We start from the raw sequence: 16,371 nt of genomic DNA on the forward strand, positions 1-16,371 counted from the left end.
ATCCTACACAGGGGAGTCCGGAGCCTATCCCAGGGAACTTGGGGCACAAGGCGGGGGACGAACCCTGGAACGGGGCGCCAAACCAAACCGTCGCTGGGCACAACTGCACACGCGGTCACACACTACGGACAATTTGGAAACGCCAAATCAGCCTACAACTCATGTCTTTGAACTGGGGGAGGAAACCGGACTATCTGGAGTGCCTAATTACCGAGTGCAGGTGTTTTAGCCACACCAACTGCTAACAGGCGCATAAAACTCCGGCAGTAAAACGGGCCACACTAAAGATCCTCGTGACTTTAAAATGTGGCGCTGACGCCGGATGCCACCTTTGTGACAAGATAGCTGGTGAAATTTCTGCCCCGGTCAACCGTATTGTGAAATGGAAACGTCTAGGAGCAACGACAGCTCGAGTACGAAGATACAGACCGTGCAAACCCACATAGCGGAGCTGCAGAGTGCTGGAAAAAAAGAGGGTCCATCCCATATTGCATCACTCTTTACAGAGCACCAAAGTGCCTCTGGGAGCAGCCCGAGCACAAGAACCGTGCGTCAGGAGCTTCGTGAAATGGGTTTCCCAAGCCTGAGATCACTATGCGCAATGCTGAGCGTATAGTGAGGTGGAGAGGTGTAAAGCACATCGTCACTGGACCCTGGAGCAGCGGGAACGTGTTCTCTGGAGTGATGAATCGCGCTTCACGATCTTCTCAATCAGTCTGATGGATGAATCTGGGTACGGAGGATGCCATGAGAATGTCACCTACTACAATTTGGTGGAGGAGGGATAAAGGTCTGGGGCTGAGACCTCCAGTTCCAGTTAAGGGTGATGTTAATGTTAATGCTACAGCATACAAAAGACACTTCAGACGATTGTATGCTTCCAACTGTGTGGCAGCAATTTGGGAACGGCCCTTTCCTGTTCCAGCATGACTGTACACAAATCGAGCTCCACGAAGACATGGTTTGACGAGTTTGGAGTGGAAGAACTCGAGTGTCCTGCACAGAGCCCTGAAGTCACTTCACGCAGTCATTTCTCATCGTTCTGCCGTAATCTTCAATTACTCTGGGCTGCGGTTGATCGAGACGCTTGCCTAAACATGCCTCCGCATGGCTCCGTAGTGACCCAACGACTGCAATCGAGTGCGTCAGAGCAGAGAGAACGGTCAAGATTAAACCGCTCCCGCGTATCTGCAAATTCCACCCTTATCTCATACATGACACGGAACGTGTCGTGAAGTGAAGCTGTTCTCGAGCACGCGTCATCACGCGCTGCCTTGTGTGGACAGATCAATACGGTGACGTGTGCGCCGGTGGAATTTCAGGCACGGCATCTGACTCCGGCATGCCTTCAATCTTTGTTCTGTGCATACCTCCGCCAAATCGGTCTCGTTGACCCCACTTGACAAAACATCTACGCTAGGGGTGAAACTCAACGACGCCGTTTGAACCCGCATCTGTTTAATGCTCCAAATATCCTTACTGCTATCTAAATCTGAAGTGGGTGTGGCCTAAACCCTGTGTGTGAATTCTTGCTCTGACAGTTCCTCGCCCTCAGCTACATCGCTCCAGTTTTATAATTAGTATCGACTAGAGAGGTGTACGGAACAGTCTTTAAATCTCGTTCGCGTAACGATGCCACGTTCACGGTGCCTTGTGATGGTAATTTGCAAGTTGTAATAAAGTCATGCTGGTGCTAGCATGAAGGGCGTAAAAGCGTGAAGCTCATGTCTCAGGACAACGAACGACAGATTAACATTAGTAAGTGCCTGGTCAGGGTCACAAGGCGGTATAAATCTGGTGACTAGTTCATTTACATTTTGTAAAAGACACAGATTAACAATTTTGATGACATCATTCTGCACGTCACATTTTCTGTCCAACCAAATGCGCTCTAGAATCTGAAGTGTCCCGCCTCCGACATTATAACAATACATGGTAGTAACGGTCACGTACGGCTTAACCCGGGCTGTGAGGTAAGCTAAACGCTAGTGGCTATTTAAAAAAGGGGGCGGAACCACTCGATATGCCTCACCCTGACTTCCTGTTTCAGTGGAAATTCAAGGCGCTGCAGGAGGACTTTAAAGGCATCTTTTTCCAGTCAAACACTCGGAATGCTCCTCAGAAAGTTCTTCAGAAACTCGTAACGTTTATAACGTGAACGAGAGTCACCAAAAACCAAAAATGTCATCTACATCATCATCATCTAAATGACTAACCGAGCCAGAGCAGTCATGGACACGCTACTAATCTCAAGTCTAATAACAAACAGATAAAAAAAAGTGTTACAAAACAAAGAAATAAATAGAATCGTTGATACTGTGAGGTTTTCCGTAATGTTTATGTAACTTTTTTGGAAGGAGTCTCCAGTGTCAGACGTAAAGCTGGATGTTTTCCAACATGGGGAAAGTCTTCAGGACAGAATATAGTGCGTTTTGTCTCGAGAGAAAGTGAAGGAACGACTATTTATAGCTGCTATAACGCAAGTGATGACGGGAACTAACTTACTGAGGACGTTCTGCGATATTAAACGGAACCATAAATGTATAAATAGTACAGTATGAGGTCACAATGACACATGAGGCAGTCTTGGAATACGTTTTAAACAGCATGCCCAGGTGTTGGATTTAAATATTATTATATATTATAAATGTTTAAAATGTTGATTTTTGATACTCTAACAAGCGTGACTGACGTATTTTGAAGCATAAAAACAAAAGCTCACATTAAAACTATCCATCTTTCTGCGGGTACACATTTACTTAAATAAATGTACTGGAGAACACGAGGTGCTTTACCATGCACCTTTGCCTCGTGACATCGAAGGAACTACGAATGAACGACGTCATTCATCGAGATGCATTTGAATATGAAAATGTCCGACGTAAACAGCTAGCAGTCTCGTCTGCCTGCTCGCGGGCCGATCGCCCGGGACTGGTGACGTTCAACTCGGGTCTCCGATTCAGTAATTGCTCCAGAATGTTCCGGACGCTCTTTCTTTCCGAATACAGAGTTCAGAGACGTCTACAAATCGGCGCTGTAAAAACCAGCAACTTTGATGTCTCGCAAGCGAGAGAGCGATAAAATCTCCTCTCTGAACCCCAACAGTGTCAACACGTATCATATGAAAAGATTTTCCAAAACAAACCAGACATCTATTTACAAGCGTAAGCGATAAACCTGTGAAGAATATCCGATCAGATACTTGCAACGTGTTTACGCATAATACCGAAGACGAGTTGGGTTCAGATTTGGTAAGTGGCCACTTGTAGGTGTGATGTAGGTGTTCTGCACTTCTGGGTTGTGAGGGGAAGTAGACAAGGGGATTTTATAAAGAGGACTGAAATGAGACACTTAATATTTTCAAATCTGGAACTTCCTACTTCCCACCTCGGACGGTCTATTTTTTAGGGCGCGGGGGCGGGGGGGGGTTAGCTAGTCGGTGAGGGGGACGACGACGACGGCGACTCCTCTTACTTTAAGTAACTTCTATGTGGAAGAAAACCCTTTTAAACAACTCGCAAAGAGCTGTTACATGTAGGATTTTTAATCATGCTTTAACAGCGCTTAAAAACGAGGAAAGCGTGAATCAAAAACATGTAACGATTAAAAACCGAGCTTTTGTTAAATCCTGTGTTTGGTTGCATTGTTTTAATATTTCCAGCCAATACAATAGTTCTAGCTACGCTTTCTTTTCCGACAAGCACGAGGGCCGCCGAGATGAGATAGCGGCGCGGAAATCCGACTCGGAGAAATCTGGGAGCTTGAAAAACTGACTTTCTGAGTGGGAATTATGAATTCGGGGGCATTAAAATAAATAAATAAATAAATAATTCAACTTCGAATCAGAGTCCGGAAACTTGCCGCGTCCAACGACAAAAGGAGTCAGCGTTGGAGTTAAGCAGATGGAGAGAAACCCCAGCCACGTCCTCCTCACCGCCTCTGCCTTCAACTTACACCAAGTCACGGCATCTGCCCTCGCGTCAAAACAACACACGTAGACCGAGTGGAATGTCTTCTATGGAATCTCGTTTGCATATGACAGAAAGAAACCCAAGTCTGAGGTAGGTGTTTGTGTGTGTGTGTGTGTGTGTGTGTGTGAGAGAGAGAGTGAGTGTGAGTGAGTGAGTGAGACAGTCTCAAGTCAGGCTAATCCACAACCTCCTGCGGAGTGTCAATCTGCATTCCTGTCATACCGGAGGTCCAGCTCAGTGGAGTACAAGCGCGACTGCATGGGATTCCAAGAAGGAAATAAACACACACTGCTGATTTAATCTGACCTTTTTTTAAAAAAAAAAAAGAAAGGTCACTTGAACTTCCGTGACTGAGGTTGAAAAACAATCCTGGGAAAACCCTACATCAAAATTTTGTCATTTATTACCAGAGATGAGGAACATTAGAAAGGAAGAAAAACGAACGTACTTGAAAACAAACTAAATCTCTCGAAATGACTCCCGAGTGAAAACGATATATTTAACAGCTTCATCGTTGTTGGGTTTTTTTTCGATTCCAGAGAGATTTCGGAAAATAAAGCCTAAAAACATTTCCCCCAATACGCCTACATTCCATCCCAGAATTAATCACATCCTTCACATCTGGCTACAGGAAGATGTGACGTTAGATACTCGCTATATACATGTCCGTGATCGATTCCTCCAACTTTTCTCAGCTTCAGATTGGCTTGCTTTTCTCCCATAGACAGCTCTCCGATCTTCATGTTGGCTTACCCTTTTTAAACAACAAATGCAGTCTTCCCAGGTGAAACCGAAAGCTAAAATCAAAGAGTACGTGTTCAGATTTACTATTTACTGTTTAAAAACACACAAGCTAAACAGGACACACCTGGGTAAGAAGAAACACCCGTCAGTCGAGAACCGGCCTTGCCGTTCCAGTACTTTCAGAAGGGACTGAAGAACAATAACGAATACAGTAGTATGTATTGTTCTCATTGGCAGAGAATTTGTTTCGTTTCCAAGTGAGAGCGAATGAACACGATGTACACTGATTCGTCCGGTCACTTCTGTTCCGTTGACCGAAGTTCTCGTCTTGGGGACTCGTACACGGTGTACAAGAGCTCGTCTTTGTTTTCGTGATGATCCGACAGCGCAGGAGCAGCGTGCGCAGTCTGTGACGGTCCGTATCTGATTACAACCGACGACTCGATTGATTAGACTTACGGACTGATTAGACTTGTGAGTCTTTCGCTGCGGAACGTAGCTATTTCACAGCACGGTGGTACGAGTGCGATGTTCACCGGGTGAGGAAATCGCTCTCTGTTAGCGGGGGTTTTACGTTCTTTATCACCTCGTTTGTTAAACTAGTTCCTTACAAAACCTGATCATCAAAAGGGTATTATTGGTGGAAAACCCCTATTTTTTTTTTTATTTTTATTTTTGAATTCTCGGCTGATTTCCTAAGCGAATTCGGCCTTGGTGACTTTTGCCTCCCAGAAAGCTATAAAAACACATCATAAAGCACTGACCATGAACTGGTATCGTTTTAGAAGCTCAGCACATTTCGATCCTGTTTACAAAACCTCCATCAGATACAGAATGTCTGACTGCTTCAAGTGAAGAACTGCTTGTGATGGACACACCATCCACACACACACACACCCACACACACACACGCAGGCAGAAAGAGAACCGGATGTTTTCATGCCATTGTGCCTAGTCCTGCTGGGAAGCTTAGATGCTTTTGAACTGAAGTCCCAGCTGGCAGAGCCTGTTCCTACTCACTCCTCCATTACTGAAGAACATGCGAGTGTTTCATTACAACGAGGAAAGACAAAAAAAAAAATCCAAAAACAAACTAGTGTGGTGTTGCTTCCTTAAAGACACAGATCACACATTATATGTGGATTAAGTTCTTTTCTGTCCAAGACTTCCATCCGATATCACACCACGTGGCAGGGAGGATCGATCGGATGTAGCTGCGCGGGTAGAATTGCTCGAAAGATACTTAGTCATGATCGAATCAGCCTTTTTTTTTTTTTTTTTTTTTTTTGCTGAACTGAACAGCGGCCGAAGGTAAACGAGTTCAGGACGTGGTGTTGGAAAACGCGTGTTAACGGGAAGCTGGAGGGATAAAAGACATCCGATTACAGCGCCGATAACTAGGACGCATCTGAGAGGCGTTTTAATGCATCGGGTAACCGACGACTATCTGATCCCGGCTGATTGGGAACAGGTGCTCGGACACGGGGTGCGAACGAAATCCGCAAGCAGGCCGCCCGGGCGGGTCGAATTCACCAAGTTTAAGGAGTTCTTGTGCATGCCTGAGTGTTCCAGCTCATCTTACAGTCACCGGTCGGTAATTTCTACTAATCCAATACAGAGGAAAAAAGTCTGAATGAAGAAGGTGGATTGTTTGTGGGGTGGAAAAAATTAAATAAATAAATAAACAAACAAATAAATAAATAGTGGGGTTCCATTTTGAGAAGCAGTTCTTCTGGTTGTTCCACTTGTACAAGGCCGTGCCATTCGGTGACTCCACAATAAACCATTAGTATTGAGAAATGCACAATAGGAGTGTAATAGCAACAAGTGTGGCCTAAACCAGAAGTGTTGTTTTTGTGTATATATATGTATATATATATATATAAATAAAAACCAGCCCCTGTAGAGTTTTGCGACTTTGCAATCACAGAAAGTAACGCAAAATCAAGCAAATTCCGCAATACTTGCAACATTTCAAAATTACCGCAGATTTTCCACAGGTTCGGGCCGAGACGCGTCACGTGATGTCATCGCGACACACGTTCAGCCAAATCCCTGTTCCATTCATGAGCGTCGAAACGAGTACAGCCCAAAAAAAAAAAAAAAAAAAAAAAAAAAAAAAAAAAAAAAAAAAGGGGGGGGGGGCTCGTTTACCAACAAACATCACGGCGAAAGACTGTGCAATTGCGATTTCATTAATTCTAGTAGTTTTCCGCAAAAAGAATCCAAATAAATAAAAAGCAGGAAGAAACGCTGCAAGTCGCGTCACGAATTTTGGAAAAAAAAAAAAAAAACGGCCGAAAAAATCAAACTTTATCCTATACGGTCTGATAAAGCCTACCACAAAGGCCTCTCGGTTAATTTTCGGTTTGTATCTATTTATGATCTATCATTTATAGTAAATAAAATTAAACAAAGAATACTCAAGTAAATAATCTGCCTCTGATGTTTATTGCACCAGCGAGTATTTCATGCAAGGTCACTGACGTGTCATGGATGGGTCTACACTCTGGGCTAGAGAGAGATCAGCCTCAGCAACGCTTCTCGCTTCTTCATACCGTCCTGCGGATATTTATCACGAACACTGCCGCTTGACTGTACAAAAACTCAAAAAGTAATCCGACTTAAGTTCAGTCCGTACAGGATTCCACAGAGGTTTTTTTTTGGTGAGTCTCGAGGCCAAAAACGCTCGATTTTGATCTGCCAAGCAACTTGCGGAGTTCTTGTGCTTTTTTTTTCGGCGGAAAACTACTTGAATTGGTGAAATTGCAACGGCACAAATAGTTTTGCACGGTCTTTCGCGGTGACGTTCGACGCACATGAATTGAAGAGGGCTTTGGCCGAACGCGTGTTGTGATGAGGTCACGTGACGCGTCTTGGCCCGAATCTGCGGAACTTGTGAAATATCGCGAGCTCCTCCGAAAATCAAGAAATCCTGGAGGGACTGACTAAAACTTGTTAAGAGCAAATGATCTGATGCCAAAAGCAAAACCGTATATTGAGGTGGTTTTATATTTGAAAGACATAAAAGCCCTGTTAGCACGTTCATTCATGCCAGTCGGCCCTGGCAGAGCCCAAGCAAAACTAAGAGGGTGGGGGGGGAGCAAGCAGATCCATCCATGTACAGCTGAAAGGAGAGCGCTGGGAGCGAGGGCTGGTCTCCACCACCTGACACCGTTTCCCACGTCTCCGAAACGCCGGTTCACATTCCACCAGTAACCCAATTTACATAATAGAGAGCCTAGAGCTTTCATATTTACAGCATGTGAAAGCAACTTAACGACCTCAAACTGCCTTTATGACGAAGGGTTTCTCCACACGACACCGGTTTCTTATAGAGCGCTTGCAGTTTCTTAAAAAAGACCAAGCGAAGGTGCTCGTTTTCACACCTGAGCCTGCAGTCGAGCCGAATAAACCAGCTTGGAAACCGCAAACGGGCTTTCAACATAACAACAAAACTGAAACCATGTACAGGCTTTCTCACTATCACACACAGCAGGTGTAGGTGCGAAGCGTGTGCGTGCACACGTGAGATGAAGAAGGAAGGGTCTGCAGAACCAGAGGACTGCTATCCTCCACCCTGCTGAGAAACACCAGGTCCGAGAAGGAATGACCCGTCCCTTCTGAAGGCATTAAAATGGAAAGCGGGTCGGCGTCACTCTTTCCAATCTTCTTTAAGCAAACACATTATACCGGCTGTAACTGTGGAAAAAGTCTTCAGAATCACAATTAAAGCCTTTTATTTATTAGAGTTGCCCAGTACGGCAGGTGAGGTCGTGGCATCCTGACGCAAGTGACCCAAATGTCACCTCGCTCTTAAAGCGACATGCAAATACCTGTGTACACAACGTGCAGCCGCCGCTGCCGCGGCCAGTCACGGCATTACGTAATGAACTCGGGATGGAGAAAACCATCCGGTTCTTAGAAGGATCCTGCGTGGACGCACGAATTCCAGTTTTATATGCAGTCGAGTGAAAAAGGTTTGAATTCCCCATATATTTATTTATTTATGATATATATATATATATATATATATATATATATATATATATATATATATATATATATATACACATACACACACACACACAACTGGTCAAAAAGTTTAGATACACTCATTCTTTATGTGTATTTTTTCTACATTTTCTAATAATTAATAACAATAATAACAATAATAATAATAATAATAATAATAAAGTCATCAGAACTCTGAAGTAACACAAATGGAACTATGGGAATTATATTGTGATAAAAAATCCAAAATAAATCAAAATAATTTAATATTTTATCATCTTCAAAAGTAGACGCCAGGAAATATATTCTTGGCGTTTTTTCCACCCGATTTGTTGAGGAATTTCCCCGAGATGCTTTTTAAACAGTATTAAAGGAGTTCACGCCGACGCCGGACTCTAATCGGCTGCATTTCCGAATATTTCGCTCCGAGTCGTCCGTTTAAAATGTATTGATTTTTTTTTTTTTTTATAAATAAACTGTTACTTTTCTAATGAAAGAATCGAATACGTCGGGACGATTATATTTTAGTCTAAAACACCGATTTCAAACATTTAAAATCACACCCCTTCAGATCAAAAGCTTTTTAAGATCAGGAGAAACATTTCCGTCGCGTGTCCACAAACTTCTGACCGGTAGTGTGTAATGTTTAGACTGTATAAAACATTACGACGGAGAAGATCCGGACGATAAGAAAAGATGTTGCTGGTAGTTCTAAAGGCACATGGTGTGTTGGAGGATAAATATCTTCGAATTATTTCGAACTGATAATACTAGTTTTGATTAGTTATCATAGCGGTTTTTACTGTTAATAAAAGTTGTTACTAATACGGAATGAACGTCAGTTAGTCCGAACACACCAAACGTCTTGATATAAAAGTACGTTAGTTGTCGTTCTTTATTTGGTCCTAAAGGTACGCACGCTTTGGCACTCGGCTGCTGAATCACGCCACAACAAAACCCAACATCTTAAATAAACGTTTCTGACGAGAAACTACAAAATCACCATACAATAAGCGCTATAAAACACTATACGGCCGTGTGAAAAAATAAGTACACCCCAGGGAAATGCTTGGCTTTTTTGACACATTTGGACAAGCAAACATTCGATCCTCTTTGAAACCGTGCCTGTTAATAAAGTCGACACAGTCCATCAGATAAAACATAAAATTCACATTTTGTAGTCATTTTCACAATTTAAATGATCAAAAAAAAAAAAAAAAAAAAAAAAAACATGGCAAAAGTAAGTACACCCCACCATTTCACACCTTCAAACCCATACAATTAGAACGAGGTGTTCAAGTTTGGGTTCCAGTGATTAGGACGTGCTTAGGGAGTGCAGGTGGAACCGGTCTTAATTATACCGCCCTCATATCTAGTGTCTGGGGTTCCCTTTGCTATTGAGGTGTGTGGTGCCATCATGCCAAGATCTAAAGAGTTCTGTAAGGCCTTCAGGAAGGAAAAAAAAAAAGGTTGTGAATGCCTATAAGTCAAACTCCACGCACACAGTGTGGAGGTGAGATTCGCACCCCCAACCCCGGAGGTGTGAGGCAAACGTGCTAACGTGCCCCCCACCAGTATTTATTTACTCCGCATTTACGACCGTAATAAACCTAATCTGGAGAGAAAATTAGGCTAGATAGATCGCTGATACTAGCTAGGACTTGTTGTTATGGTTTGATAGCTAAGATGTCTAAAACAGGCTCCTGTGTTGAAAAAAAAAATATATATATATATACACACATACATATATATATATATATTACATATATATATAAAAAGTACAAATACGTAATTTGATTAGGTTTAATTTCACCTCCAGTTTATTAATAGTGCTTATTCACCTCAACTGTCGTAAAAGCTTGTGTGTTTATATTTACTCCGGCTGTAACTTTACTGGGGCTTTCTGATGATTAGAGATATGTATTTAAAGCACAGTTATCAGAATACACGGGCTTTCAAGTGTAAGAAAAACCCACCACACACACACAACCGCAGAGCCTGTGGTGAGTAATACCAGTAAGTGAGACCCTCTTGCAGACACTCTTACCAGCAGTGAGGAATATAAAAATGTCCGTTTTATGCTCTGTTGCCTCGAAGGGGACTAGGTAACAACAGAAGGAAAAAGAAAAGCGAGTGCTCGGACCGAGGCCGATGGGTCGGATACCTGCCGTGCGGGAATGTGACACTGCCGTCCCTGCTGGGAATTTCAGCAGCGAGCAGAGCACTGACATGTAGGTCAATGGCATTAGCTAACAGAAGCAGTTAGGAGCCGAGGTCAATAAAAACTAGTGCGACAGAACAGACGAGAAGATTCTACACCGTGACACGAGACACACACCGACGTATAAAGTCGAGTGCAAAAGTCAGCATCCTCTGCTTTACAAATTCAGCTACGAAAGAATTTCAGAACGTTTCATTTATACAGTGCGCTCCACTAATATTGGCACCCTGGGTAAACATGAGCAAAGAAGGCTGTGAAAAACTGTCTTATTGTTTAACCTTTTGATCTTTTGTTTAAAAAAAAAAAAAAAAAAAAAAACTACTCTGATTTCCTGGAACACCACAGGTTCATCCCCCCCAAAAAAATCTCTATTAAATATAAGTGTGCAACAATTATTGGCACCCATTTTAATTCATATGAGAAAAATATATTTGAAGTATACTCCTATTGATATTTTATAATTTTTTTAAGTACACCTGGGTGACTAGGAACAGGAAATTGTTCAACCATGACTTACTGTTTCACAGGGGTATAAATATGAGGTAACACATAGGCTACATTCCCTTAGTCATTCATAACAATGGGTAAGACCAAGGAATATAGCTGTGATGTGCAGCAAAAGGTTGTTGAGCTATAAGAAAATAGCACAAGCATAATAAATGCCCATTTCCACCATCAGGGCAATAATTAAGAAGTTCCAGTCAACTGGAAATGTTATGAATCGACCTGGAATTGGACGCGTGTCTATATCGTCTCGACGCACTGTGAAGAGTATAGTTCGAGTGGCCAAAAAATCTCCAAAGATCACAGCTGGAGAACTGCAGAAGTTAGTTGTGTCTTGGGGTCAGAAAGTCTCCAAAACTACAATCTGAAGTCACCTACATCACCACAAGCTGTTTGGAAGGGTTTCAAGAAACAAGCCTCTACTCTCATCCAAAAACAAACTCGAGCGTCTTCAGTTTGCCAGACACTACTGGAACTTCAAATGGGATCGGGTTCTATGGTCAGATGAAACCAAAACAGAGCTTTTTGGCAATAAACACCAGAGGTGGTTTTGGCGCACACAGAGAGGGTAGCCATATGGAAAAGTCCCTCATGCCCACGGTTAAATATGGTAGTGGATCTTTAATGTCTCCAATGTCAGTGCTTTATAACAGTCAGCAAGTTATTCTGGGTTTCGCTGTGACATGACAATCTGCAGTTCATATTTATTTATTTATTTTTGTCTTGTTAAGTTCAAGAAAGTGAGTGAAAGAGCTTGGAGCTTGGCGAGGGAACACCTGTTCGGGATCTAACTTGTGTCCTGGCCGTTCCACAGTGTTAAACGTAACTATAAATGGATAAAAATTACAATGTGTCGTAACAAAACGTGGTAATCAAAGGCAAATTCCTACAAAATGTATACGGAACAATTCAACACTTCAGGTCATGCTGTAATAGCAAAATAACCAACTTTCTGTACAGACTTTTACACCCTATATAAAGAAGGAGTAAGAGCGGGATGGGGTTGAAGGCAGACGAGGAATGAGTGAAATACAGAAAGCGCATTAAAAATGATTCAAACGAGTCATTTTCCATGACACAGATGGACAGCTGGGGAAGAGGTTCTGGGTAAAACAGAAAGTGTGTAGTAGTGAGTTTCACATAAACAAAAAAAAAAACCCCTTCATGTTTAAATGGATCATAATCACTCATATCTGAAAAGATAAAAAAAAGAAAAAAGGGCTGTTCAGAACTGATGTCTCTTACCACATGTCTGTAGCTTAATATGGCAAACACTGTCAGGGGGAAAAACTCTAATCTTTCATTACATCACGCTGAACTGCTGAACCTTCCAAGTCATTCGCTCGAGATCAACAGAGGACAGTGTGTTATTTTCGACAGATTTCATTTCAATCACCTGGGTGGGGTTTTGTTTTTTTTTTTCCCCTGGGCTGATGATGAAGAACATACTTCAGATAAACGGTAGCTGTGTTTCTCACAGGATTACAGCAGGATTCATGCTGAAACACATGAAGCTTACCGGCGCCATCGGGTGTGCGCAAGCGGTAACGCAGCCTCTGTCTGAGGAACTGAATAAAACCAGCAGAAATAATGCTCCTGCACAATAACAGAAAGGAACGTGTTGGGATGTGCACGTGAGAAAGATAAAGCTGGCTCGTAGTTTTTTTCTACGAGTGAGAAAAAACACGTTTTTTCTACGTGTTTTCTGATGCTTATGACGAGGCCTTGCACGGGGGATCTTTTAGTGGATTTATTAAACGGAGACGGGCGTGAAGAGGAAGCGAAGAGTCATGGAGGCAGTGAAGTGAAGTGAAGTGTTCACACACACAAATACACACACACACGATAAACAGATTATAGGAAAGTTACATACCGACTGCTCTGAAGAGGCACGCACCGTCTTCCTTCATTTTTTTAATCACAAATCCTTTCTTTTCCCCAAGTGCTTTCTCAAACCAGTGCTCCTGCTACACAGAGAGAGAGAGAGAGAGAGAGAGAGAGAGAGAGAGAGAGAGAGGGGAAGACATAAGGGGGAGAGAAACAAACACAAAGAGACAGACAGAGGGAGTGAGAGACACAAAGGGAAAGAGACAGAGGGAGACAGATAGACAGATATTGACAAAGTGAGAGAGAGAGAGACAGAAGAAACAGACAGATAGAGAGACAGAGAGAGGGAGAGACAAGGAGAGAAAGAGAGAGACAGACAGAGTGAGAGAAAGTGAAGAAGAAGGAAAAAAAAGACGCATTACATTTCAGTAGAGAAACTCATATAAAATAATATGCGCTCTGGGCCGGGCGTGTTAACGTTTCATTCCCTGCTAAATAAAAAAAAAATACTAAGTGTGATGCACTTTTTGTTTTTTTGCTTTACCCAGAGTGTATAGAGGGAAAAAATTGACATCTCTACAAAAAAAAAAATATCAGAACAATGATTGACTGACATGACTGTCCATTTCTCAAACTCGTCCACAGAGAAGTCACTTATTAATAAATATACATTAACTCTCAACACACAGAGGGCCTGAAACTGCACTCACACAGCAGAAAGAAAACTGAGTGTTTAGCGCCCCCTGGTGCACTACAGAGGGTTTAACAGTGATCCAAAATAGCATCAGCTAACCCAGAGGAAGTTACACTGTGGGATGAAAGAACTGCAGGGGGAAACAGGTGAGGGAGGGGGAAACAGGTGAGGGAGGGGGAAACAGGTGAGGGAGGGGGAAACAGGTGAGGGAGGGGGAAACAGGTTAGGGAGGGGGGGGGAAACAGGTTAGGGGGGGGGGGACAGGTTAGGGAGGGGGGGACAGATGGGGGGGTACAGGTGAGAAGACGGAAAACACCACAAAATCACTATTTATATGACAGTATAAGATGTGCCTTTACATGCTGCGGAGGAAGTCAGGATGTTAAAAGGTACGATACACAGAAACAGACATCAGTCTTTTTTTTTTTTTTTTTTTTTTTTTTCAGAAGAAAAAACAGCACAAGAGACAATGGACATTTGTTCAGGTGTGGTGAAGTCTCTGGAATTACCTGACACACTCGATAAGCCCCGCCCCCTTCCCCCAGTTTACACTGGTAACATTTTGATGAGGGCTGAGTAAAAAAGATGAAATAAGCGTGCAATAAAGTGTTAAATACAAATAAATCCAACATCCGACACCCTGGAAAAAGCCATGTCAGGGTTAGTAACATAGACCCACAAAGAGGAATTAAATGTACCAAATCTATATTACAATACAGATCATTTCATATAATAATAAATAAATAAATAAATAAACAAACAAATAAATATATTTAAAAAACAGTTGGTCATAAGTTTACGTACACCTTGCAGAATGCTAATAATTAAAAAAGGGTTTTTTGTTTGAATAAAAAATATATTTTTTAAAACAGCCCCAAAAAATTCCATTTAGTTGTGTATGTAGTCCTGCCCTGAATAAACTATTTCACATAACAGATGTTTACATATAGTCCACAAGACACAATAATAACTGAATTAACACAAACGAAAGAGTTCAAAGGTTTACACACCCTCGATTCTTAATACCGTGTGTTTCTCGTCCTGAGCAGTTAAACTGCCCACTGTTCTTCAGAAAAATCCTCCAGGTCCTGCACATTCTTTACTTTTCCAGCATCTTCCGCATATTTAACCCCTTTCCAGCAGCGACTATATGACGTCGAGATCCGTCTTTTCACACTGGGGACAACCGAGGGACTCGTACACGACTGTTACAAAAGGTGCGGACGTTCACCGATGCTCGAGAAGGCAACACGATACATTAAGAGCAAGGGGGGTGTAAACTTTTGAACAGGATGATCTGTGTAAACATGTAAATATCTTATGTGGCAGATGAAGGGCAGTACTAATCTTAATAAATTTTTATTTTATTTATTTATATATATATATATATATATATATATATATAAAACTAAATTATTAACATTTAACAGATTCTGCAAGTCATATGTAAATTTATGAGCACAGCTATAACATGCTACATTACAAGTTCTCTAAAATTGACAACGCATGCATTCATGACTGCTTTCTGCTCTTCCTGTGAACTGAACACTGGTTTTTGTTTTTATTTTTATTTGGAAGTAACCCTGAACAAAACTGATCACAAATGAGAACCAGTAAACTGGGAAGAATATGAATACAGACTATGAAAAGTAAATATTAAAACACTCTGTTCAACTCCAGGAGTTTCAGGAGTCCAGTTGACAGAAATGCCTCGGTTTCGGTTCCTCGTCTTTTATTTGTTCTGATGCCCGATCTGAGTCGGGGTGTCGTGGGGAGTTTGGCTCCGTGTCACGCTCCTGGGTGTGTATTTTGGTTCTTGTTACAGCGCACCACAAGCAGAGGCCTGTTTCACCAAACCGGTTGCAGTGGCTACACAAGTTTGAGTTTAGTTTGAGCAAACTCTGGTTTTTCGGTCTCAACAAGGTGGATTGGTTTTTAGCGGGTTTCATCGCCATGGTAACTTGCGCTGCGAGGCTAACCTGATCCGGCGCAGGTTTTATTCTGGGTAAGAAAACTCCGAGCCAAATTGGACCAATCAGCTGCGAGCAATGTGATATAAACCTGATGTGTGCAAGTTAATTTAGTGTTTGTGGCGATGGCTTCACTGCTTGTGGGGAATCCAGTGGAGCTCGGAGCGCAAGTAATAAGAAGTGCGCTTCGAAGGAAAATAATTTTTAGGGACAGACACAATCCCCTGGCTTTACCTGATGACCATCTGGACGAAAGATATGGGTTTTCGGCAATTTAGAGAAGCTAATCCACCCAGTGGCATTTCTGTACGGGGTGTGAGGAAACCCAAGATATATGCGGAACCCCACACAGGCAGGGCAAGAACATGTGGAGCTCCATAGAGACCCGGCAAGAACATGTGGAGCTCCATAGAGACCCGGCAAAAA

The 16,371-nt window shown here is 42.4% G+C and overlaps 1 protein-coding gene across 3 annotated transcripts in view; it reads right to left on the reverse strand.

Moving 5' to 3' along the window:
- Positions 1-16,371, reverse strand: part of otud5a (OTU deubiquitinase 5a) — a 45,414-nt gene that overhangs the window by 23,575 nt on the left and 5,468 nt on the right. Inside the window, exons 2-3 of one of the 3 annotated variants that reach the window (XM_053625659.1) lie at positions 14,485-14,547; positions 13,328-13,421 (exon numbers count right to left, since the gene is read on the reverse strand). In XM_053625659.1, the coding sequence (XP_053481634.1) occupies positions 13,328-13,421; positions 14,485-14,547 (157 nt within the window). The remainder of the gene's footprint in view (positions 1-13,327; positions 13,422-14,484; positions 14,548-16,371) is intronic. The other 2 variants (XM_053625661.1, XM_053625660.1) reach the window with 2 other exon arrangements.

The sequence above is a fragment of the Ictalurus furcatus genome, chromosome 5 (assembly GCF_023375685.1).
Source record: "Ictalurus furcatus strain D&B chromosome 5, Billie_1.0, whole genome shotgun sequence".
Classification (NCBI taxonomy): domain Eukaryota; kingdom Metazoa; phylum Chordata; class Actinopteri; order Siluriformes; family Ictaluridae; genus Ictalurus; species Ictalurus furcatus.